Source organism: Cuculus canorus, chromosome 1 (assembly GCF_017976375.1).
Source record: "Cuculus canorus isolate bCucCan1 chromosome 1, bCucCan1.pri, whole genome shotgun sequence".
Taxonomy (NCBI): domain Eukaryota; kingdom Metazoa; phylum Chordata; class Aves; order Cuculiformes; family Cuculidae; genus Cuculus; species Cuculus canorus.
Window position 1 is genome coordinate 131,896,331 of NC_071401.1, and position 27,433 is coordinate 131,923,763.

At 38.3% G+C, this 27,433-nt stretch overlaps 1 protein-coding gene across 5 annotated transcripts; it reads right to left on the reverse strand.

Annotated features, from left to right (window-relative positions):
- Window positions 1-1,308: 1,308 nt before the first annotated feature.
- C1H12orf4 (chromosome 1 C12orf4 homolog) lies at window positions 1,309-27,408 on the reverse strand. Of its 5 annotated transcripts, none has more exons than XM_054061465.1 (15): window positions 27,236-27,333; window positions 24,964-25,131; window positions 24,459-24,653; window positions 24,043-24,188; window positions 23,182-23,363; window positions 21,531-21,630; window positions 21,322-21,443; window positions 19,988-20,094; window positions 19,113-19,310; window positions 15,693-15,800; window positions 14,486-14,554; window positions 12,733-12,935; window positions 6,038-6,095; window positions 4,935-5,002; window positions 1,309-4,063 (listed from the first exon to the last, which is right to left on the reverse strand). In XM_054061465.1, the coding sequence occupies exons 3-15, from the start codon at window positions 24,634-24,636 to the stop codon at window positions 3,971-3,973; spliced, it is 1,632 nt and encodes a 543-aa protein (XP_053917440.1). In that variant the 5' UTR covers window positions 24,637-24,653; window positions 24,964-25,131; window positions 27,236-27,333; the 3' UTR covers window positions 1,309-3,970. The 5 variants fall into 5 exon arrangements, with proteins under 5 accessions (XP_053917440.1, XP_053917418.1, XP_053917451.1 ...); XM_054061443.1 differs by having other exon boundaries at window positions 15,672-15,800; XM_054061476.1 differs by lacking the exon at window positions 24,964-25,131 and having other exon boundaries at window positions 15,672-15,800; window positions 27,236-27,408.
- Between the last annotated feature and the right edge of the window lie 25 nt (window positions 27,409-27,433).

A 27,433-nucleotide genomic window follows, 5' to 3' on the forward strand; every position in this document is an offset into this window, starting at 1 on the left:
GTGCATCATGCCATTTGGCCTGTAGGAGCTGCCTGTTGCCCATTTTGACAGCAAGTACAAGGAGTACAGCTTAGAACACATAAACTGATCCCATTTGCTAATACTGTTATCTGAGACTGTTAGACTTCTTTGTCTTCTTGGTTTAGTCCACCTTTCCAAAGTAATTTTGCTAACGAAATTAGCAGGACTGACTATGTTCTTCTAAGGGCTCCTTCGTGTACAGAATACCATCTATTGCTGGAGGTAGTCCATTCTTTCTCTCAAGTACAGCAAGTTTTAAAAGGGTACTCAGTTCATCACTATCTTGCCCCTGGTGACTGTAGTGGCTGGTCTCTGAGTGCTGCGCCTTGTGATGTGTGTTTACTTTGTTTCACTTGCTTCTAAAGGTTGGGGTAAGATTACAATTTAAGTGTTCAAACGCTATTATAGCATAAAGTCAAGCCCTTGAACTTACACAACCAGAAATAAGGTTGGTGTTACTTGTGCATAATAATATATTCATCTAATTCTGTGGTCCCCTGGGACCACAATTCTGCAGTTGCTGCTGACATCCACCCGATCCAGTTTACGGTATGAAGTAATAGATTTATTTTTATGCAGCACTGATGGTCTGTCCTGATAAGAGAAGAGGATAGACACTTCTTTGTACTTTCCACTGAATACCAGAGAACAGCACTGTATTTTTGGATACAGTAAAGAAATAAGAGTAAATGCGGTACGGAAGACTAACGCTCAAAATACAACACAGGTATAAATTAATATTTTTTCTAACAAAGGGAAAGTGAGATACAGATCAAATGAACTGATCAACTTCTAAGCTCATAGAAATAACAGAACTCATAATCTTAGTCATAATTTCCTCCATTCTATTATATCCCTCTCCATAATTATCTTCTGTGGCTTCACTTATCTCTCATACAACAGGAAAAATTATAAAATAAAACCTTTCAGCTGTGCTTCACTAACTTAGATTCTGCTACCTAGCACGAACTGTTGCAGAGGGTGATTCTTACTTCTCCATGCAGCGACATCTACTAACAGCGACTTCTGGAATTACAAGAGGGTGAAAGCAGTCTGGTCAGATTGAGGTGTGTAAAGCTGTTTCTCAACTATCTGCATTCCTCTCCTCCCATTTGTCATCACCCACCACGTAAGCAAACAGACACAGATCATATAGCTCACGACAACAGGTTGAAGGTCAGTTAGCTACATCCTTGAGAAACTGAGACTCTCTACAATTCTTTTTTCTTGTAATAGCAATCTCAGTTCACGGTCACCAGAGCTGGTTAAAAAAGCTAAACAATGTCATTTGTTCCTCATTTGTCTTAGTGGCAAAACCAATTTATTCAATACAAGCTATATGTACAATTTTACACAACATTTTCAAGGCATTAAATACTGCATTGCACATACAAATAGAAAACCTCATGCCTACTGAGTCATTTTCCTCTTAATCTCAAATAGCTTCTCACGACTCAAAGAGGACTTCTCACGTGGCTTTACTCCATAAATTGCAGTCTGTAGGCTACTGTTCTGTACAGTTGCCAGGTGGAGATCAAACAGAAAGTACAGTTTAGGTCATCCCATCTCTGTACTTTGTTTTTTTGATGAAGACAGCCAAAAGTGTGCTGTTAGCAGTAATTCTTTGGGAACAGATATGAAAAATGGGAATAATAGATGTTGTATCAAGAGCCCTTCCGACAATTATTCTGTTTGGCAATTATCCGGCATTTACAAGGTCCAGGCTTCAGTACAATTTTAAGCAGAATCAATAGTTTTCCTGTGCCATTCCTACTACTTTGATTTTCCAAAACCTCACCACTAGAGCTTGTTTGTTCTTCTTTGTATCAAAGACCAATTCTGAAAAGTTCAAGTGTAATCCACTGAGGACTGAAAACACACAGATCCAAAACATGAAAGGCAAAAAGCTAATGATTTTCTTAGAAATTATTGACAGTTTAAAACAAGTGGTTCTGAGTTAAAGGATGCCTTCATGTTCCGGAAAAATAATATAAGAATTCAGGCATAATTTTTATTAATAAAGAGTCTAAAAGTATAAGAAAGATGATTTGCTCAAGAATTATTGGTGTTCCATCAGTTACTTGTAGATAGGTGATACTGGTTGAAGGGAAAAAAAGTAGTAAGTGGATAACACAGACATTTTTCAGAACACAAGTGATGCAACTTATAAAAAGGAATACTTCTGCTACTACATCTTTCACGAACAGAATAGCAGTTAGAGCACTTGCTTTTCTGGAACCAGAATTTAATTTCAGCTTAAGGCCAGCAATGTAAAATGAGCTCTAACAGGATTAATCTAGCTCCTTCCAGTTGAATTTACATCCTTCTTTTCTAGAATGTGAAATCGGCTCACATTACTTGCATGATTCTTCCAAAGAAGTTTCTGGCAGAGGAAAAGAAAGCATTTGATAATTAGCAATAAATGTTTGCCAGGTCACTTATATGGCTTCTTTATGGCATAAAAATACCAAGCTGAGTTTGTTAACTACATGGCAACTTTATAAACCCATGAACTAATTAACATTCCTGTAATTTTGTGTGAGAAGTTGAAATTAAGCAGTTTCCCCAGAACACAGCTTTGCTATCTTCACATTTATTCAACTAAATGATAGTAATTAAAAAAAAAAAAAAAAATCACTCTGAAAACAGAAAATAATTTGGTTTTTAGTTGGCTTCCTCCAGGATCCCTGGTTTTCAAGTGCAGAATTTCAGCAATATACAGAGCATTCAGATTCAAAATCAGCTCTGCCAAGATCCCCATGGATTCCTACATAACAGAACTGTGGACTTCAGAAGACTACCTGGGACCTTTACCACTGCAGCTGCTTTGCTCTAAGCCTCTCTCTTCTGGCAGCCCCGAGAACCCCAGTTTCAGACAGGACTTTCCCTGTGGCCAGCCTCTGCATTGAAGGACTGCTTCCAGGCTTCCAGCAACCTCGGTCCACAGCTGAGTTCTAAAAGCTTGACTGTCCAACACAGGGGAAAAGCACTTCCCAACTTCGCCTCTGTCCCCCATTGTAGGGTAGCAGGGGGTGAAGGCTTTTTTGGTTTCTTTTGACTGGATTCGGGTTTGTCCTAAGAAATTTCATAGTTGCACCTTGAGCTGTCTCCCTGGCATTTCTGATCAGATTGTTCATTCATAAAACATTAATAAGTAATACACAGCACAATATACCTGTACAACAGAAGCCAGAACACTGCAGTGTTCCTATTAAGTCGCTTAATAGGAACATAGATTTGTCAATGTGAAATGTTGAAATAAAGAGAAAAGTTAACAGACCGAAAAAAAAAAGGAAGGAAGAATAATTAAAAATTCCAATTATTGTTACAGGTATATTATTTTGATATATTTTTAAAATGTAAACACTTTTACAAAATGCAGCAGACTGAATGGTTGTTTCATATCTTTCATTTTGTGATGGTAAAATGATAAAATGCACGAGTAATTCATTTAATTTTGTAGTCACCGTGACTCTGGAAAACCAGCTATGACTATTTATGCTGAAATTACTCAAAGGAGACACCTGACATGGTTTATATTTTTTTAAATATCACTGAGCAAATTCAGAAAATGTTTTTAAAGCTCAACAACCTGAAGCCCACGCAGAAGATGCTATTCCTACCATAACCTCTTACTCCTACCACTTAAGTATGAGAATCACTTGTATTTCTGTAATTACATATAGTAATAAATTAATTATTGAATGTCTTTTAGATAAAGTGAGGGATTCAGTACCAACACTCTGCTGATATAGAAAGCAAGAGGCAAATATCAGATGCTAACACACAAGTACGGACAGCATTTATCTTTTATTATGACGACATGATTCTCAAAATTGTAACAAATACCAATTCAGGGCATTTATCCCTCAGAAAAGAGACATTCCATTCCAGAATCTCCATAATCTCATACTTTGTCAACAGGAAACATCTTACTGCTGCACAAAATTCAGTGTTTAGAGGTCAGAGTCAATGTAGAGGATACCCTGAAGATCTGTGGAAGCATATTACTCAGTTGGTAAAACATTTCCTCAGAAATTGTCTGAAAAAAAGGAATAAAACAATGCACCAGTAAGCTTTGGCTATTTGCCGTAGTTTGGAAGAATTAAGTCTCTCTCAGCTTTGTTTCTTGACATTTGAATTGCTGTTCTTAAGAAGATGACAAAGATAGATTTCTTGTTCCAGTACTTGATTATTTCTGCCAAGCATAAGGAGGACAGTGCTGTTTGTTATCTACAGGACTCCTGCTCTCTGAATTCCAGAGTTAGTTTCAACTTCAATACTTAGTTTATTCTTGGCTTCCTCCTTTCTCAGCTGTTTACTAGTTTGTCAAGACACAGATGTTATTTTTTCCTACTATAATTCTGATTTTTATATTACTTCTAGTACTGCTTTTGGAAAAAAAATGAAACTTAGTGCTGGCCAACTTCATAAAATTTCCTGTTTCTGAAGATCAGCTAGAACTCTAAATTAAATAATTTCAGAATCTTAATCACAACTAACTTCAAATACCTGGAGTCATTAATGATTTTGTGGAAGCATGACTGAACTCTGTGCATATTAGTCACAGAATGACTAATAAACGCTTAAGCTTATGTAATGCAAGGTTAGCACATCTTTTCAAAGTAAATAATAATAAATAAGTAGCTTTTCTAAAGGTAATGTATTCACTATTTGCAAAGGTGAACTTCCCAGTTTGAAATTTTAGCATCCTCAGAAGATACTACAGGATATCCAAAAATATAAATCCCTCTTATTCCTGTTCTATAGGCAAGGGACCAAAACCACAGCGATTAATTTAGGCTCGCATAAAAAGACCAAGGCATAGCAAACCAATCAAAACTACATCTGCTGACACTTAACTTATTGTTCCAACAGTCTCCTACACTAGATATGAACTCAGTTTAACCCACCTGTGGTACCAAGAATTGTACAGTCCGAGAAATTCCTCCATCCCACGAGGCCATTTCCATCATGAAACCTAAAAACCAACATTCATACTATATGCATGACCTCTGTAATCTTCCCCGACAATTACACCATTATCATGCAGTGAGGGAGTTTTCACATACAATTACAATTTTAGCTGTCCAAACTAGAGATGTCATTAATCATATTTAAATCAACCTTGCCCAATCTCCTGACTGAAATCCACCTTAACTGGAAAATCTAGGGAGGAGTTACAGAGAAAATCAATGTACCCTTGAACACAGTACACTAGCAATCTGGCAGCAACAGAAACTACCTGGACTGCCTTATATGAAAAAGCTCAGCTCTCCTTTATTGCTAAAGTTATGATACAGCACTTTTATGCTAGCACTTCATTAAAAACAAACCACTAGGTCCACAGGAAAACATTAGTGGCAAATACAGCTACTCGGAAAAATACTTGTTTAATGAAAATGGCTATGTGAATGCTATTCCATTGTGAATTACTAAAGATCACAATAGGAAGAGGCTCCTCAAGTGGATGGTAGAAAGAACATTAATGTTTCAAATACGCTAACATCTTATACAGCCTAAGTGTCTGGTTCAAGTATTTAAGTGCAACATACAAGAACACAGTAAATAATACCACTCAGAAAGACAGAAAACTAAGTTAAGTCATGAGGACTTTCCAGTAAAGAGATGAATTAGCATACACAGTTCTGGAAAAGTGTGTGGAGTCCTCATTATTTGAGATAATCAAAACACAAAAGACACTACACATTATACTGTAGAGAACCACCAGCTCTTGCCCTAACTCAGAGATCGCTCAAAGCAGCAGTAAAGGCTTTTTCTTCTGCTGTCTATGTTTAAGTTGCAGATACTTTTGAAACATTTTTAGTCTCCATTCTAAGTGTTTGAGACTATTTCCTGGTAGAATAGTTAATAGCTTCAAAGAGACAACGTAAGTGTATGCTTTAACAAGTGATAAATTATTGAAAAACACCTTTTTCGAGGAAAATATACAGCCTGAGCTGGATGCCATTAAACCTAACACAAACAAACCCAGAAGAACCATTCACTAACATACCTTTGATGCACTTGAACACGAGCTCTGCCCTCTTCAAGCACCATGGAATGGTCATTTCCTAAAAATTAATAAATGAAAAGTCTCAATGCCCAATGGACTGAACCAAAAAGAGCAGCAGAGAACTTATTAAAAAATAATTCATTTTTGCCAGAGAACCACATTTTCCCATTAGGTATTCAAGCAGCATTTGAGGCCATGAAGAGGGCTTCAGTTTTCCAGAGTATTGTGGGCAAGTAGTATTTACCTTACAGGAGACCATAAAAGAGCTGCAACTGCTTATTGGTAGGGAGGCCCAGTATTGGAACAATCTATACATTTTTAAGCTGAAATATGGAATAAAAATATTGTTACCAATCACAACAATGTAACTGGAAATGTGTCTTATTCACCTGTGAAGCTTCAGAAAAGTGTATAAAATCCAATGGACAACTGTCAGGTTTGTACTTCAGCTAGACACAGAGAGGCTTCCGACCCCATCTTAACAGCAATAACTGATGATCAAAGAATGGTTCAGGTTGGAAGGGACCTTAAAGATCATCCAGTTCCACCCTCCTGCCTTGGGCAGGGACACTTAGCACCAGACCATGCTGCTCAAGGCCCCATTCACCCTGGCCCTGAACACCTCCAGGGAGGAGGCAGCCACAGCTTCCCTGGGCAATTTCCTCACCATCCTCATGAAGAACTTCTTCCTAATGTCTAATCTAAATATTCCCCCATCCAAATTAAAGCCATTCCCCCTTGTCCTATCACTCCATGCACTTACAAAAAGTCCTTCCTCAGTTTTCCTGTAGCCCCTTCAGGTACTGGGAGGCTGCTCTTCTCCAGGCTGAACAAACCCTGTCCTCACAGGTTTTCTCAGCCTGTCCTCACAGCAGAGGTGCTCCAGCCCTCTGATCATCTTTGTAGCCCTCCTCTGGACCCATTCCAACAGTTCCATATCCTTCTTATGCTGGGGATTCCAGAACTATGGAATGATTCCTCGCTGTTCTTGATGATTCTGGTTAAGGTTTACTAGCATACCGACCACCTTCTGTAAAGTCTTTCTCTCTGATAGTGGAACTGGAAGAAGCCCTTCTCCCCTAAACCTGCATTTATGTTAAGAATTTAAATCCATCTTCATCTGATGGAGGAGTTTCAGATGCAGAGGGCAAATTCTTACCTAAAGTTAAATACCAAGATCGGATATGAAAATCACATTGTTTTAAGATACCTTAAAACATGGCTACAAGCAGTGGTTCAAGTAACTTAAGTAACAGTTTAAATGCTTTAGCACAATAAACATTCTTTGGCTGTATGCTGTAAAGTTAATTCTATCAAGATGAATATTGCCAGTCAGAGACAGAATGGCTATCACTGCAAAAGCTTCTCAGGAAGAAAACAGTACCTATTCATTCTGATGCACTCTTCAACACCAAAACGAATGCTTTCGAGTCTAGACAAAGGAACACAGACATGGAAACAAATTTATCGTTCCATGTACTGTTTCAAATTTATGCTTTATGGAGTTTTCTATTCAGTAAAGCCAGCCTTTATTTTGCAATGACAAACACTGTGCAAGCTGTCATTTTCAGGGAGTTTAATTTAGAATTTTTAAAAAGTTATTTGAGAAGCACCTTTATCTAAGAATGCCAACCAATAACACTGAAACAGTATACTGAATGTGGCTGCATTAAATAACTACTGAAAGCCAAATTTCCTACTTAAGTGAAAGTATCTTCTGCCATGCACGAAATACATAACATGCTAAAACAAGCATAAAGCTAGAAATGACTTTTCAGAAAACTTTCTTTCATAATGTAAATCACTGTATCAATAGACGCTGCTTTTAAGGTACTACAATGCATTAATCAGACAGAGCAATGCTGGACAACTTTTTTATTTATTTATTTCTAAGCTTTCTGGAAGAAATACTTGGTCTTTGTTATAATTTATCTGCCAATGTGTGCTTTCTCCCATGAGTAATGTAGGCATTTATTGTTAGTTTTGATTACTGTTTTGGCTTAAGTAAAAAAAACAAGTGTCTGAAAAGACACTTGTCAGTCCTGTTGTTCTGAAGGCAACTCAGAAGTACCTTTTGTAATCAACAAAGGGAACTAAGCCTTAGAAGGACTAATCAAAATAGCAGGATATGACACTATACCTTGGACTATTTCAGAGGAATATGGATGTTAAAACTTGTGGGCACTCGGGGAAATAACAGGTTGCATCTAGAATGTCCTTGTGTGCAAGCCACAAGAACTGAAAATGACACAGTAGTGATTCACAGAATGGTCAGGGTTGGAAGGGACCTCTGGAGTTCATCTAGTCCAACCCCCTCGGCTAGAGCAGGTTGCACAGGAATGTGTCCAGGCAAGTTTTGAATATCTCCAGAGAAGGAAATTCTACAGCCTTCCTGGGCAGCCTGTTCCAGTGCTGTCACTCACAAAGTAAAGAAGTTTTACCTCAAGCTCATGTGGAACTTACCATTTTGCAGCTTGTGCCCATCGCCCCTTCTCCTATTGCTGGGCACCACTGAAAAAAGTCTCACCTCATCCTCTTGACACCCACCATTTAAATCTTTATAAACATTGATAAGATGCCCTCTCAGTCTTCTCAAAGCTAGATCCAGATCTCTCAGACATTCTGCATAAGGGAGATACTCCAGTCCCCGATTCATCTTCACAGCCCTCCACTGGACTCTCACCAGCAGTTCCTTGTCTTTCTTGAGCTGGGGAGCTCAGGACTGGACACAGTAGTCCAGATGGGGCCTCACTAGGGCAGAGTAGGGGGGGAGGATAACCACACTCTTCTGGGTGCCACTGGCCCCAGAGGGCAGGTGGCTGGCTCATGGTTAACTTACTGTTCACCAACTCCCAAGTCCTTCTCTGCAGAGTTGCTTTCCAGCACATCAGCCCCTAAGCTGTACTGTACTGGTGCATGGACCAGGTGCAGGACTCTGCACTTGCCTTTGTTGAACTTTATTAGGTTTTTCTCCGCCCAACTCTCCTGCCTGTCCAGGTATCACTCAATGTCGGCACAGCCTTCTGATGCATCAGAATTTTTTTTTGTCATCAGCAAACTCGCTGAGGGTACACGCTGTCCCCTCATCCAGGTCATTGATGACTATGTTGAACAAGGCTGGTCCCAGCACAGACCCCTGGAGACCACCACTAGTTACAGGCCTCCAACTAGACTCTGCACCACTGATCACAACCCTCTGAGCCCTGTCATCCAGCCAGCTCTCAATCCACCTCACTGTCCACTCATCTAACCCACACTTCCTAAGCTTACCTATGAGGGTGTCAAAAGCCTTGCTGAAGTTGAGGTAGACAACATCTACCCAATCCGTCACGCCATCACAAAAGACCATCAGATCAGTCAAACATGATTTCCCCTTTGTGAACCCATGCTGACCACTCCTGATAACCTTCTTTTCCTACACTTGCTTAGAGATGACATCCAGAATGAGCTGTTCAATCACCTTTCTAGGGATGGAGGTGAGGCTGATTGGCCTGTAGTTACCCCGGTCCTCCTCCCTGTTCTTTTTGAAGACTGGAGTGACCCTGGCTTTTCTGCAGTCCTCAGGCACCTGTCCTATTCTCCATGACCATTCAAAGATGATGGAGAGTGGCTTAGCAATTCAATTCTAATCCATCTTTAAAAATTTTTCTCATGATTTTGCCATGTTATTGGGATTTAGCTCTATATGCAAACTAAGTAACAGTTATGGAAATGACAAAGGATTGGCCAAATCTCAATTCAAAATACAGCGCAGGAGACATAAAAAAACCCAAACACCCCATGTCCTCTAGTAAGTTTTGGTTAACAGCATTCAAACAAGTCAAAAAACAGCTGGCCCTTTTTGGTTTGTTCACTAGCAGAGACCATACTTCACTTCTTTTCAGGATGCAGTGATTTTTCTTCAAATTAGAATTTCTTCTGCTTATTAAAAAAAAAAACCAAAAACAAAACCCAAAAAGGCTGACTTCACTGATTAGAAAGACATGATACAAAACTTTTTATTAAAAAAAAAAAAAAAAAATTGTGATAGACTCACTACACAGGGCTGCCACTTTTATAAAGCTATGAGTTTGCACCTTCGCAGAACAATGCCATAAACTAGGCAAAGAAAACACTACAGTCCTTAAGTGTCTTGTGGGACAAAGATTTCAAACCAAACTTCTATGGTAAATTTCAGTAAGTTAAGAATTAGCAAGACATCTACTCAAAGTCTATCAACACAAATCCTAAGTGCTGTATGAGCAGCTACACACTTCAAGGCAGTAAATTCAGAAGAGAAGTATTTGAAGTTAACACACCTATCGATAATATATCTGTATACATCAACCATGGTCATAAACATCTGTTACACAGCTTATACTCCCTTCATCTCTACTTCTCTTCAAAACACTTTTGCCTTAACTTATGGTAACAGAGACAGCTGCCTGACATCCCTGAAAAGTCACATTTTTCTGTGTTGCTGTGTGGACTGCAGCAATGGCTCCCATGTAGAAACTACCAAGGAAGTGTGCCAGCTCTAGCATTTTTAGCAATGCCATGCTGATAGAATCATTCCATCCCCCTGCTTATCTATCAGTTTATATTAGATTCAGAACAATGATCAGACAGTAAGGCCTCAGTTGTCTTGAATTTAACTTGTCTGCTTTTGCCTTTCTCAAGTATCAAACTTGGTTTCTTTCCTTCATTTAACTAAATAATCAGAATAGAGAAATCTGGTTTTGTTGTTCTCATAGCAAGAAAAACTAAAACCAGAATTCTTAATAATTGGCTTTATATGAAGGTCCAAACCCAATGAAATGCAATGGCTTCATTGCAACCAATGCACTCTTTACTTCTGTGAGGTTAAACACACCACTCTTCCATCCATAAAAGAAGAAAACCTTTGGGGAAAGCACTCATGATGAATGCCTGTCACAGCAAAGCATGCAAACATCTCTGCAGCTGTGCTCCTGGTTAACCACTTTACAAAAATGTTTTTATGTGGGTGGTAAATGTAGATTCAAAACTGAGGCTGCTGAAGGCATCAAGTTCAGGTTAACTTTCTGAAATCTGTTATTATTCACTTTTCCCTCAACAACAAGTTACACATGTGTGTATTTCAAATGAGGGCACCCAGCTGCAAAGCACTGTAATAAGCAGTGCTGCTAATACAATTCACACAAAGCAGTTTTAGCTAAGCATACACTTATTATACAGGTCACTTTCGGCCTACCCTGCAAAGACTGAAAACTTAATCTAAAAAGGTAAATTGTTTTACCCATGACCTTTAGGAACCCAACACTAGACAAGATGCCAATTCTTCATTTTCACACATCCAAGCAACAACAGATTCTCAAAGCAAGTTGAACACTTGTTCTTGTGCTCTACTTGTATTTTTAAATACAAATATGCAAATGAAAGTTAAAACTAACATGGCTTAAAAAAATAAAAATAATATAGTCAGATGGTAATTTTATTAAGGAAAAAGGTCAATAAATTTACGAAATAGAGCAACTGGGTCCCATAAGTAATGCAGTCTGCTGTCCAGCAAGTTGATTATTTGCATTTGTCTTGATACCAGAGATGAAAAATGTAATCTGTTCCTAAAAGTCTACTTTTATGTATGGAAGTCTATCCATTGGAAGCTTCATTATTGGACTTTAACTTCTGCATTGCTTGCACTTTCACAATAACAGACTCTGGTCTTACAAAAGGGGGCCACATCTACATTGTGTTCCAATCAAACTCCATTTAAAAAATTCACTGTTAAAGGTAATCTACTGGGGAGCCTTTATCTTGCTATGAGTCACACGCTTTCAAGAAAGCAAAGGCAGTATTAAAATTCGCAAGCAAAAAATCAAGGTTATACTGCCTGTACACTGGTTCTCTCCCTGCCTCCCACCCCATTTTCTCCTCTGCTAGATCTTTGTGAGTCAGATGTGATGGAGGAAAGAGGTTGTCAATAGTATTAAATTACTGTACGCTACGAAACGTTAAAGTATGAGAAAAGCTCTAGATATTAGCATCCCACTGAAAAGAATACAAAAACTCAGCACATTAAGTAACCACACCTACATCTATCTGTTAAGACCTTCAGCAATATGGTGCTTCTTGACCAGGTGGTATGTGGGGAGTTTGGGAAGAAACAGGGACAGAAATTAAGGACGCAGGTAGTTAGACAGTGCAGAAGAACACAGTTCAGAGCAAAGGTGAAATTTGGTTGCTGCTGTGTAGGGCATTTCAGGGATACAGAACTCATCAGTCAAGCTTTGCTAGTTCTGCTGCTCATAAAACTTTATTGTTGCTAGTTAGAACACGTTAAAACTAAAACTAGGCATCTGGTATCGCTATCACCTCAGCAACTCTGAAGGTACAGTTTCTAAGCAAGACCTGTTGCCAGATGACATCCAGGCATACAGTCCTATCTCTCATGAATACAACTGTGCAATGAGCTGGATCAAGGAAGTGAAGTGTCCAAAACGAGGGGTAGGAATAAAAAACCCAAAGTAATTCAGCTGGCTGAAATGTTTTTAACTGCTTCAGTTCCTTAATTGGGTCACCACATAGATATGAGTGTCAGTAAAATAATGCAGCAAGAGCCACACGTGAATGGAAGAAACCGTCCCATTTGCCTTAAACCAGCATGAAACACACTCTTTGCAAAAATCAATTTTGTTGCATCCTAGAAGATAAAAATAAACCAAATCTTTACTTACCTCTGACATATCATGCACCAATAGCAGAGGAATACTAATGGTAGTAATGTCGTGTGTGCAGCAAACTTTGAGAATGTTTCTGAGTCCCATGATTGCAGGATCCCGAGCAGTTATGTTACCGGACCTTACATTATCATCCACACAGAGGTGAAAAGCAACATGAATTTCAGAAAGATTTGAATGGCGTGTGATGTAGAATTCTCCTACAGAATAATACAAACCAGGAAGGCAAGATATCACAGTAGTGATCTGTACTAAAATACAGCGGTTATGCAATGTGAGGATAGGGTTAGTGAAGATACAAGGCAAATAAAAACATACAACAGAGATCAGAATACATACATGAGATGAAAAAAAGTTAGAAACCAACTGATCTAAAATCTCTTGAAATATCACCATTTTACACTCATCCTACACTCAATTCCCTGCTTTGATGGGTTTCACTGGCATCATGGACACCTGGTGTAATAAGACATAACAGTGCCAGTACAGGCGGATATGATCTATATATAGCACAAAACAGAAAAACAAACACAGAGGAGGTGTAATACTTGAAACATATAACGTAAGCACAGAATTGCAGACAGCTGTAGGAGGCGGAAATACCAAAAATGGATGGGTTAAAATAAAGGATGTGAAAAGGCTGTGGAAAAAAAAGTAGGTTACATAACTTATGTAGGTTACTGAAAGGCAAAGGTATCAATGATTATTTATATTTAATTTTAAATAATTCATAGCAAGGGGAAGATTAGTCACAGAGTTGTTTTTGGAAAGTTACCAAGACATCTTCTTAGGGGTATTTTTAGACTTGGTATTCATTTATGAAAAGGTTGAGAAAGAGTAAGGGGCACTGGAATGCAGGTGACACCACCTTCTGCTGGAGGTCAAAAGTCTATACTAGAGTCATCAGAAAAGCAGGTATACGATACCTCTACTGCTTCAATCAACAGACAAACATCTTTCTTCAAACTTACTGTCACAAGTCATTTAAAATACTACCTTTGCTCTGGGACAGCTGAAGAACAGGTACGTACTCCTTTCTGATGACTGCTAAGGAGGTAGTAATCCCCAGTAATGACTATCTAAGAGTAATAATATACAAACTACTGCAACAAGATTCACCGGGACTTATCAGTTAAGGATCCATGTTGATTTATAAACCACTTACACTAACAATATCTAAGACATCATGAAAGCAATTTTAAGAACCCTCTTATTCAACCACGGGTTGTATGGATTTAACGGCTCTCTCATCCAAGTGCGAATTCATCTTCAAACTTCACAGATGCTTTCCTTAGTAAAATTCACAAAAAATACACAAAAGATACTTCATCTTTGAGAGGAACGGATTTCTACATTCTCAAAGTTAAAAAATACATTCTAAAATGCTTTTCTGTTTCACAACGACACATAAATATTTTCAAAAATAAAATCATATGCTAGTATTTAAGTTTCACCTTTTCCCAAGATTCTCAGAGATCGTTTTTTCACTCTCAAATTCTGAAAGGAAATCTTAGGCACATAGAAGCTAAGTGATTTGCCCCAAGTCATGTGATGCAGTGGCAAAGCTGGGAATAGAAACCAGATGTCCTGACACCCAGTTCTCAGCCTTAGCCACAAGACCATCCTTATCCTCTGATTGAGGTCAACTCGGGTTTAGTTTATAATTTATGTTCTGAATTTAGAGCTAAAAATGTGCATCTATAAAACACAATTTGCTTTAAGAAGAGGGGAAAAATGCAACAGAACTCACCCGGCAAAATATTTGATTGGTTTCGTTCAATATTCTTCGATTTATCTTCATTTCCACTACTTTTGTTTTCTGTATATAAACACACAGCACAAATATTAAACAAATCTTCTACTAATAATGTTTTGACATGAAAGTCTGATGTACTGAGATGGTATCTGGCTTGAATTTTTACCACAGAGTTACCATAAAGTCCCTCAAAAGCAGGAGGATAGACAGGAAGTGTTTTTGCTGTCCTCAATAGACCCTGAACCTAATCCTATCTCAAATCAGTAGCTTTCTTACTTAATCATCCTATGATACTTCTTCATTTGGACGAAAGAAAACACAATATTCTCAAACATAAGGCTAAATTTTCCAAATTGCCCCCACATCTACAAAGTACCTTGCTGATGCTTTTTAAATAACTATTTAAAAGAAATTTGTTTGTAGCATTACAAGAGAAATGTTAAAGATCTGTATGTCAGCAGTATAAAACCAGTTTCGATACTTTCCTCAAGACTACAGAAATATACAGGTTCCTAAGAAAACTTGTTACTCTATGTACTCTTATGAATCTATTCATGTTAGTGACATGTTTATATCAGGCAAGCAGTTCTCTGCAAGAAAAACAAGGTTTCATGATGTACAAGTACTGCCTTAACACCATGTGATCAGAAAATTTCACAGCCATTTGTAAATATAACTGCAGAGTAAACCATTCACAGGGATTTGGTCTGCATTAAGAAGCATACATACTTATTCAATTTATTATTCAGTTTTTAAAGTTCATTTTTAAGGAAGGGAAAAAGTCATAACTCCTCTTAGGCAATTTTTAAACCTTTATGTTTAAATAGAAATTAAAAATTAGAGTCAGATAAAGTCTGTGTTGCTACAGGCAGTTTAAACTGCAGAGGAAAGCACAATGGCACTATACACTTCCCATCCTGTAAAGTGTGATCAGAACCTGAGGACTCACACCTTTTTTTGGTAAGCCATGTCTGTTATGGCAGCAAAGACATCATGTGAACATGCTGTCTGTGAAGAGAGGATTTCATGCAGATCTCTGTGTTTATCGATAAACTCAAGCATTCAATTTTATATTATAGATCAGGTAATTGAGGAAGAGTGAGATCAGCTGGCCCATAACCATAAATATTCTGCTGACCACTATTCTATTTCAAGGAAAGTAATTTTGGTTGTCACTGACCATGACGTCTTTTCGACTTACTGCTACGCTGTGCTCTGGCTTTAAGTACAACCTTCTGGACAATTTCAAGCTGTTCTTGAATTCCTGGAAAATGGAAATCTGTGCATTCTTGGCAAACGGTTGCGAAATCTAGGAATAAAATAAGATTAAAAACCATGTCATACAGCTGTGCTCAGTAACATTATGTAATTCTGCTCTGCTGTTCAAGCAAGGTCAGTTACAAAGGCAACCCCATCCAAAACTAGACAAAGCCCTGCTGTACTCCTCTTTAAATACTAAAAATCATAGTGCAGACAAAAAACATTCTTTGAAAGAAATTAATTGCTTCAGGGAAAAAAAACCCAACACATTGAGTGTCGTTGCTCTTCAAACAAAACCACCCAGGCTGAAAAAAAAAAAAAAATAACAGCAATAATAGATGTGTATTAAATGTAATTGTGCTTTAAAAATTATCTGAGATAATTTATTAAAAAATATGTAAAACATACTTCCAAGAGCAAAAACAGCATACCAGCTTGGTTTGAGATATGAGGGCTATTAATGAAATCCATAAACAGTGTATCTGGAAAACTGGAATTACTGTTCTTTCCTCTTAGTTCTCAAAATACACATCTGAAAGCTAAACCGTAATCAGCTGAAAAGAGCTGCAAGCTCCTTTTCCCAATAAGCATATAATGCTTGGAAATACTATTGTGATGATTAGGATCATAACATACTGCCTCCGCAACTGGTCCAGACACCTCTCCAAGAAAGTCAATGGGAGCCAAAACAAGCTACTAGCAAGGACCTGGACTATACTAAGCAATTGCTACTTACTTCCTGTTTTGAGGTACCTGCTCTAATCTTCCTTAGAGATCTTAATGTACTCTGATTGCCTATCTGAAGACCACTGTATTATCTTCTGAGTAGGCTGCGACAGGAACAGGCAGGATAGAAAGAAAAATCATAATGTATTTTATCTTTTTACATGAAGTCTCCATCATATGATCTATTTTCAAAAGGCTGTATTAAATTCCTGTGTCCAAAACCAAGGTAGGAAGAAGCTCATATTCCAAAAGACTGTGTCTTCTGTGTGTATGAAATTAAAAAAGGTCAGAAGATACTTTATTTGAAATAAACAAATAAAAAATCTCTGGTATTTAAATTAAAATTAACTTTAATTTTTGTTTATCGTTTACCTGAGTGTGCTACCCTACTCAAAATCTGAGTCACAGTAGCCCTACAATGTCCTAGTAGAAGAGACTGGAGATAGGAATGCATAAACATAAATATATATAAATATATATATATATATATATATCTAGCTCAGATAAGATAGGAAACGACTATGTTTAAAGTTCATACATAAGTTCAACTTCCTGTTCAAGGCTGTTTTCTAGAGATGTGCCCAAATCTGATTTCAAAGGTATATTTTGTTAGATACTGTAAACACATTGTAAGAAATGCAGAAAACATCGCAGTCATGGTTTTCAGTCTTGCAAATATCTCACATACATCCTGAATTTTGAGACAAATGGAAAAGATTTGCCAAAGCTGCAACACCAAAATGTTTGCCAGACACAACAAAATACATTAAATGAAGCACATTCTTACCTGCCTCAGGCCAGAGTTAAACAAATAAGGTCAACCAAGTAAGTTGCAGGACTTTGTGCCTCCATTTAGAATTGCCAAGTGACAGGTGTTGCTCAAAAAAAAATAAAGTACTTGCATAGCATGGTCACATGAAGCTCATTTACTCCAAACACCTTTGAAAAGAGGTTTGAGGGAGCTTCTAGCCCATCACAAAAAGAAGGCTACTAGGTTTCATTTTTCTCCAGCTTTAAACCAAAGCAGAAAATTGTATCTGTACTTCTGTAACCCAGAAATTTAGATTGCACACAACCTCTCTAAACAACAGCATCAATATATCATTTAAAGGTCTTCTACGTAGGATTTTTACGAACTTTTGAACTCCCCCGTGTATTTATTTCTTAAAGAGCCTTTTAGGAAGAAGAATTGTTTCTGGCTAGTGCTCTTTCAACAAACAGCTTTAACAGTTGAAAAGCAAAGTCTCCTCTCAAAGGTGTTTATTACTGCTCTTCTGCCAGAAGCTACCACTGTCACTTAAAGAGCTGTGCTCAAACCTCAGTTGCCAGCTGTAGTGGTTTGGGGCCTCAATACAACCAGACATTCATTGATGGTTTAAAGTAATATATCCAACGGGGCCAGAGGAGCAGAGACATGAGAAACATTCCTTTCCCCAACATTTTTAAAATGAATGGTCCTGCAGACAGCTGTGGAACATGCCCACAGTTAAGTTTACCAGAAGTTCTTAGGAATTCAAAGAAATCAAAATTTATTGAGGATTACATTTATGGATTGTGATACAGCCCCTTATTTTCCTTTCTACTGCGGCCACAAGATCTAATTAGTGGCTAGAGGATGCAATTTTGTGTCTAATAATATTACTTAAATGTCCACCTTCTCTTATCACCTAACATTTAGTATAAAAACAAATCTTGTCTATTTGTTATTAATTTAAATATTTAGCAGTAAAAAAGTAACTGAAAATGAGTACAAGTATGAAATAATACTGTCAGAATTAAGCAACTTTGAAATCATAAACAGCACAAATGCAACTGCAATTTTTACTGGTACCCTTCTCTTTCAGTCTTGCAACAAGCCCGCTTCCACACCATTTTCATAGAACATCAACTACCAAAGTCTATTCTTTTTACCGCACACTAGAATAATGACAAGTTACAGTGGCTTCAGTCCAAAAGACATTTCAAGTGTAAATATTTTGGTATTAAACTTCAAGAGCAAGGTAGGAAAGTCAATAATGTGGTTCAGAGAAAGTCTCAGTGACTGAATTGGAACAGGAACAAACATGTTTCATTGGTTGACCTTGCTACAGAACACCTTCATCACAGTGTCCAGTTACCCAAAAGCCATGCACGTAAAATGGCTACATATTAAGCTTTCCAGGAGTAGACAAGTAATGTTCCTATTGTTCCTTTTAATGGAATTCATAGTGCTGCAGATATCTAAAGCACATGGTATTTTGATACATTTACTTATCTATTTAAAATCTTAACTTATTTCATGTTCACCTTTTCAAACAGACTTCAGTACACTAAACTGATATTAGAGAGTTAGAAGCCCCTCAGTCAAAGGCAAGGAAATTAACACTGAAGTGTTCACTCTTAACATTTTCCTTACTCAAACACAAATCCTAGCAAAGAGATGAGATAACAGTGTATCAGAGCACAATGTTATCCTCCATCCTTATCCATACATCTTTTTGCACTTGTTAATCTTTTGCAATATCATGTCCAAAACATCAGAGTCTCAAGTAAATTTTAATTTTACAGGGAATATTTTTTTTTTGTGAGAGGAGACAGCAAGTTTTCAAGTGACATTTGTTTTCAGTGATATGATGCACCCCATCAGAGGACTCACCTCTTTTGATGCCACTATATGAACTGATACGGTTATCTACCAATAAAACCAGGCCACAGAGAGAAGCTGAATAGAGGGACATGGCAGTTTGAAGTCTGTGAAGTTTGACTCCACTTCGATGATTGCGCTTATGTTTACAGAAATCCAGCATATCGGCTCTCAGTAACCTCAAGTTATGCATGGTCTTCAACTGAGCTCCTGTACAGAACAGAAATGATTTTAATACATACACTGAAAGAGGAAGTTTGGGGTTGTTATCAAAACGCAAGGGATCAAAGTGCTCCCCTAAGTTCTGTGAAAAAGATCTATAAGGGAAAAAATATAATCAGTAATACTTAAAGAAAGCTCTTAACCATATATCCAACTTTACATACACATCAGCAATTTACAAAATGAGAGTAAAAATGCAGTATTTTCACAGTGTCACAAAGCAAGGCCACGTAAGAAATCTCTCTTGCATAAACAAGAAAATAAAAATTTCAAGCATCTATTTTTCTGTTGATTGATTATGGGAATTTTATATAATACATTTTCTTACCAGACATAAGAAAAGTTTAAATAAAACTTTTAACTGTGTTGTTTTATGTGTTTTGACGTTAGTGTGCTTTTCTGTAGTAGTCACCCTGCTAGAGTGGATAAAAAACTTGCTTCTAATGTTTTCCATTAAGTGTATTTCAAGCAGCTAGATACTGTTTGATACAGCTTATACCATGCTGTCCTCCTCTTACGTATGTAAAGAACAAATAAGAAACAACTACAAGCCCTCTATATTATATAAATTGACAGTTAAATACTCTAAATAATATATGGCCAAGGTACATTCTTTTTTAAGCACGTTATTATGTTTGGTTTTGATGTCAGTTCATTTTACCTACCCAAGTGAATAGTAAAACTTTCTTCTAACAGCCTCTGTTCTTCATAAATTCTTCCATTTCCTTCTACAGATTCTCTCAGTTGACTGGGCTGAACCTTAATTTCATCACTAAAACAATGAGAAATGTACTGAAAAGTTTATCCTGAATTTTTTCAAGACCAGCAATACTTTTGGAAAGCTAGCCAAAGTTTTCTCAGCTAATCTGTGGAAACCAAGAGACTAAACCTATTTGAATGAACTCCACTCGTCTGAGGTTTTACCTTTCTGGTACGCAATACTCCAAGTGCGCACCAACGGAAAGAACAGACTCCACTCTTAGACTCACATGATCTAGCTCATTTGTAAAGCGTTCTGAGACTGAGAAATAAACATAAATCACAATAACTAGTTATAACATAATACAAGCATAGGAATAAAAGAGAAAAAAAAAAGAATTCTTCCCAGTCTATTTATAATAGCTAAAACTTCATTTATGAAGTTACTAGATAAAATATTTCTTTTTTCCCCACACAAAATGTGAATTTAGAAAAAGCCAAATCAAACACTCTACAGTGTTCAAACTAGCAGGAAAGATTTAAGACAGCAGTTTTATTTTTTTTCCTAAATTCAGCTGTCTGGTGGTAAGGGATATAAGTATTGTTTCTGATACATGAAAGAACATGAGTATCTCTCTAATTTGCTTCTGCATTAACAAGGAGTTTGGTTTTGTTTTCAAAGTGCCTAATATTTGAAGGTGTTCTACTAACTTGCACATAAGTTCACTAATTCAGTTCTCACCACAAGCGTTCACATTAAAAAAAATCCACTTTTTTCAGCTGTCCACTGACGTATAGAATCACAGAATTATTTAAGTTGGAAAAGGCCTCTAAGTTCGAGTCCAGCTGTAAACCTAACACTGCAGCAATTTATGCTACAAAAATATACATATATATGTATACTTACATACACACACATAAAACCAGAAATGAGGCTTACTAATTCAATACTGTTACCATTATTAAGCTAGAATTATTCCACAGGACATTCTTAAGTGGTAACAGAAAGTGTTGTGAAACAGTGTTAAAGACAGACATTGCAATTAAAGGCAAAACAAGCGGAAACCTCTTTCACCTCAAGTTGTTGTTTAGTGCATTATAACACTTTTTAGTACAGAAAGGTGGTAACATCACATAGTGAAGAAATTCCTAAAAACCAAATATTTAATTATGATGGTTTATTTGCCTTGGATTTTCCTTCATTATCCTAACAAAATAGATAATCAGAAATAAAGATAATATAAATGCAAGTCTTCGAACTACTAGAGATGGAAGTAAGCACCACTGAGGAATTAACTACCTGACTGAGCTGTTGTTGGGATTCTGTAGGTCCTGATGAAGCTTTATCACCCATTCCTGATATTCCTGTTTCTGGATAGCAGTAGACTGTTTCAATTCATTGGTCCATTTGTTCTCCAAATCCTAACAAGACAACAGTCATAATCTGAGTCTTTCGGTTTTCCATTTAAGATGATCACTTGTGTGATGTAGTCACTGAACTTAGTTTACCTGCTGAGATTCAAAATGCTGAGCCGCTAATGAATTTACATCTTGGTCTGTTAGTGATTTCCCCAGCTCCTGCATCACCTTATCCATTTCTGCTCCTTGTCTTGAAAGGGAAGCAAAGGTACATTTACAAGGAGCAACATTTAAAAAAAAAACTGGCAGAACACCCATTGCTGCCGATACTGTTGTATCAGTCAGCAGCTCAAAGCTCACCACAAGCAGAGACACAACCGAACCCACAGCTGAAAGATGCAGCATGCAGTACTTCATCCATCTCAATGTCTGACCTCAAAGATATTCAAAAGGTACACTTATTTCTATATACTCTAATATAGCACTTTATCATTAGAAGAGTTTTTGATACATTCTCAGTCCCTTGCTTTTCTCTCACCCCAAACACAGACAATGCGGACAGGTAAACAGCAGGAATTAGGCTAAACACACCTATTTTCAGTAGTCAAGTGAGCTTCCAGCTCGAACTACATTCAATAAGAGGACCTGGACTTGAAGGGCTGCCCTGCTCTCATGAGTTAATACAATCCCTCATCCCTTCTTAGTTGTCTTATTCCTTGGCTTCACTTAAGTCTTTCACGTTCAGCCTTTTCTTCAGTAAGGAACTGATTTACCCTAGCACAGATTTAGCAATGAATATCCACAAAACAAATCTGAGTTCAGGGTTAAGGATTCCAAGTCAGCTCCTGTGTAAACAGAACAACACCTAACGCTCACCTGGGATAATTTCAGCTGCCACTGACATATGGTGTTTCTTGATGATAACAAATGGAAATGATAAATTCATCTGGAGTCTATATCATACTAGAGCTCTACAATATTAGTGCTCTTAGGATTAAGTGCTTTCTTCTATATCTATACTTCAGAAGAGTCAATAAGCAGCGAAACACTGATAACAAATCATTGGCAATTTTTTTTCCTCAAATTAGAGATACATAAGATTCAGTCTAGGAGAAATTATATAAACAGGTAAGCATTATATAACGTGAGCTGAAACACAACTCAAGAGGAATATTGCCACTTCGAATGCTAAAACATGCCCACTATTCTGGTATCTCATAAGATTCCCTAGGACTTAGCATCTATACTACGTCTATACTTGAGTGCATTTGTTCTCCTTAACTTATTGAAAGAAAACTCCACATTGTATGTGTTCCCTCTTGTGGACAAAGCAGCCATCTGCAGCTATTCAAGTTCACTTGGAAATTCAACATACCACATAAACTTTCCTAAATTTCAAATTCAACAGCTTCCGATTTAAAGTTGGTTCAAGTCTTTTGCTCAACTTCTCACTCCATGGAACTTCGAATTTTGCATTAACAAAGGCAAAACATGATACGTACATACACTTTACTTTCTAAATATTCCAAGAACCTGGCTAAACCACTTAGGGTGTTGACAGAACAATGGAAATTAAACCTTATATTACTTTGATGGCCTTAGCTTTTATTATTTTCTGTGACTGAGGAGAACATAAGATAGCTGACCCTAACAATATAGTATTATGATTTTAAACAGCGAAATATAACTAGAATAGGTCTCACATACACAAATTACAAGTCAACACATACTGTCCGAGTCATATGCCCTCAGTGGTGTGCACCCCTATTTAACAGGATAGAAAAAAAAAAAGAAGGAATACCTTTCCCGTAGTTTTTTCAATTCCACATCTCTTTCACTTATTAATTCAGAGATACTAACAAAATAATTGTGTTCCAGGTTTAACAGCATTTCAGAAGCTGGAGAATGTATCAGATCATGATAAACATCTGCAAAATCTTCATCCCAGCTGGTTTCTTCAGGCTTTGCATACTCTAACGTTGTCTAAAAATTGTAAGAGATTTTATGGTAGCTTTTAGGACACATAAGGATCCCTCATACTGGTGGGGCAAAACCAGCTGGGCGTACACACTCTTGCAATACACACTCTTCCTTCAATATACAGGAATTATCTTTCCTAATCTGAGGTTTCTGTATTCTGCTTTAACATTTTCTCCCTTCCCATATCTCTTAAAGCAACTAAGAGCAGAAACATTAGGGCTTTGACTACAGTGTGGAATTCCTCAGACATCATCAATTTGGAAAGAAAAATCATATCCACAACAGTATTTGCAACTGATGATTTTTGATAAGGCCCAAAACACTTTCTCTTGGAAGTCTTCATAGTTATTCTTCAGATTTAGGATAGAAGCATCACTTTATTATCTCTTGCTTTGAATCTAATGCACTAAAATGCTTAAGTCTATTTCTGTTTGAAGATCATTAGCTATTTATCTCTCAATTTTATATCTTTTGACTCTACTGAATTCAGAAAAAAAAACCTGAGAACTTGTATGATGAAGACTTCATTATCGCTTTCAGGTAAAAAGAAAAAATTGCAAATATTGACCAGTAAAAATGAATCTCAGTGCAATTTCGCATCTTCACAGATGCGATTCTGTCTGTATATGTGAACACTCTCACAAAGCGAGTGTGAACGTTAAAATTTCAGCCTTAAACTTACCTCTTTATAAGCTTTAGCCCAAGTTTCTGCCAGATGGTTTATATCAACTTTTCCTGATTTCACTGCCTCCAGAGCCATTTCAGCTTCTTTATCATAATCTTTTATAGTTTCCTCTTCTATGAACTTATTAAGAGACTGCTTCAGGTCTATTATAACAAGAAGAGAACGATCAATCAAAAAACATGTCAGTGGAAGTATCAGTAACGATCTAGGAAGCATATAAAATTTTTCTAAAAACCTTTTACATGGACACTTTACTTGACAAAACTAACAGTCATTTTTTTAACGTTTTGTTGATTTAAAAGCAATTTTTTTAGACTGTTGCAGAAAACACCCTTCTTTTGGTTTCTTAAAGCAGGTTGTAAGACCCTCATGGACATGGATATATGACACTAATTTAAGAAATCAATTCTTACCATTTTCTATAAAGCATGGCAGATTGTGCAGAAGCATTAGACGTCCATGCAAATGACTAACGTTCTCTTGCACAGGAAATTTGAGAGGCACAGTAAGCACAAAATGCTGATTTCCAGCATTAAATTTGTATACATAGTCTCTCTCCCTAGTGCAGGTTTTTCCTTTATTAGGCTTCATCTTCTTGAGTTGATTTCCTGCATTAGCAATGAAAACAACATGAGTTCTATTCTTGTAAATTCATAAATAAAAAATAACTAAAATAATAATAAATAAAATAATAAAATAATAATAAATGTGGCTTTGTTAATAGTAACAGCTTCTGGTGAGAAAACTTAAACCCCAGAATTTTTCATAGATACTCATCTCCATTTTTACTTCCAAATACATAGGTTGGAACTGAAGCATAAATACAAGTTTCCAAGACAATGAATGCTCCAAAATGTAATTGAGTTCGACTATCAATACATACAACTATCAATAGATGAACTTGGGTACTACACTTACAAATTACAGAGTAGGCCTCCTGACATAAATGCAAAACCAGGACAGAAGGAATCCTCATAAATAGCAAACTTCAGCTGAGACACTGTAACTGCTGCAATGCATGTCTCAAAATATCAAATCCTTCACAGTGCGCCAAAATATTACTTTCTCCTTTCTGTGGCCTGTAGACTTGGGGAGAAGGAGAGGAAGTTTGCAATGTTTTTTAGAAAAAGCTTATGCCACTTTGTAACCTGCTTTATAACAGACTGTCATTATTTTTAACTAATACCATTAAAAATAAGGCAAAAGAAAAGCTAGAGGATGGTCTACAGGATGAAAATACAGGATGGGAGCTCATACCTGTATCAGTAATCTTTCCCTCCAGTCATTTATATTCCTCTTTTTTGAATATTACCAGCAAAGTTGAACACATTACTCGAGCTGAAACCTCACCAGTGCTAAAAAGCACTATCCAAGGAGAAGAAAAGCAGAAGATGTAAGAACAAAAGTATACTTTCCACAGCAATATTCACAGGGCCAGTTTATATTCTGGGCTTTTTCTTGTTATAGAATCATAGGACGGTTTGTGTTGGAAGGGACATTAAAGATCATCCAGTTCCAAGGCCCCTGGATCACCCCCAACCAACACCTCCTGCTGGATCCGGTTGCTCAAAGCCTCATCCAACCTCACCTTGAACACCTCCAGGATTTCTCTCGGCAACGTGTGCCGGTGCCTCATCACCCCCAGAGGAAAAAAGTCCTTCTTAATATTTAATCTAATTCGCCTCCCTTTGAGCTTAAAACTGTTCCCCCTTGTCCTGTCACTACTCTCCCTGATAAAGAGCCCCTCTCCAACTTTCCTATAGCCCCTTCAGGTACTGGAAGGCCACTCCAGGGTCTCCCTGGAACTTTCACTTCTCCAGGCTGAACAACCCCAATTCTCTCAGCCTGTCCTCACAGCAGAGGTGCTCCAGCCCTGGATCATCTTCCCGGCCTCCTCTGGACTCCATGTGGGATTTTGAGTTTTTGGGTTTGTTGTAACAAATCAGTTACAATAGTAACAAAACACCTTTGCCCCAGTGCAGCTTAGCAGCAGGTCTGTCCCATCTGACAGGGCCAAATCCCCTTTCAAAATCCTGCAATGCTGCTCCGAGCTCTGCACAGGCTCCAACAGAGGTGATGTTAGCTCCTATCACTGACCATGCAGGAGGAAAGCTGGTGGCAGGAGGGAAGAACTTGCAGGATGCACTATTCTACTCTCATGAGACCCCACTTGGAATATTGTGTCCAATTCTGAAATCCCAAAGGCAAGAAGGATATGGAACTGCTGGAACCGGTCCATGACGATAATCAGAGGGCTGTGAGGACAGGCTGAGAGTCAAGGTTGTTCAGCCTGGAGAAGAGAAGGCTCCAGGGAGACCTTATAGCAGCCTCCTACTACCTGCAGGGCTACAGGAAAACTGGGGAGGGCCTTTTTACAAGGGCATGGAGTGACAGGACAAGGGGGAATGACTTTTAAATGGGAGGGGGAAGATTTAGATTTGACACTAGGAAGAAATCCTTCATTATGAGGGTGGTGAGGCAGAGGTTGTCCAGGGAAGTTCATAGACTCACAGAATCCCTAGGTTGGAAGAGACCTTTGAGACCATCCAGCCCAACTACTAAACCATATCCCTTAGCACCTCATATACCTATCTTTTAAATATCTCCGGGGTGGTGACTCAACCGCCCCCCTGAGCAGCCTCTGCCAGTGCTTGATAACCCTCTCCGTGAAGGAATTTTTCCTTATGTCCAGTCTGAACCTCCTCTGGCGCAGGTTGAGGCCATTCTCTCTCATCCTATCACCTGTCATTTGGGAGAAGAGACCAACCTCCTTTCAGGCTGTTGTAGACAGTGCTAAGGTCTCCCCTCAGCCTACTCTTCTCCAGGCTAAATAGCCTCAGTTTCCCCAGCTGCTCCACATAACCCTTGTTCTCCAGCCCCTTCTCCGGCTCCGTTGCTCTTCTCTGGATACGCTCCAGCACTTCAATGTCCTTGCGTCGCGAGCAGCCCAAACCTGAACACAGGATTCGAGTCGCGGGTATCCCCTACCTGGAGTTGCTCAAGGCCAGGCTGGATGGCACTTGGAGCTCCCTGATATAGCGGGAGGTGTCCCTGCCCGGGCAGGGACGGAACTGGATGGGCTTTGATGTCCCTTCCAAACCCAAACCATGCCACGATCCCACCCACCTTTCCCCTCGCAATGCCCAATCCCAGCCACACCGGGAGCAGCACCTCCAGGTCCTGTGCTCACCTGCAGCCGCTGGGAGTCGGCGACCCCGGCGCTTCCGACGCCCCAACACCAGCCTGCGCGTCCGCCGGCGCAGATTCGAGCTCGCCCGCCTCCGCGGCGAATCTGCGGAGAGTGCGCTCGGGTCCGCGCTCTGCCGCCTCCGTGGCGAATCTGCCGAGCGCGCGGGGTTGGTGCGCGCCCGCCTCCGTGCTAATGTGC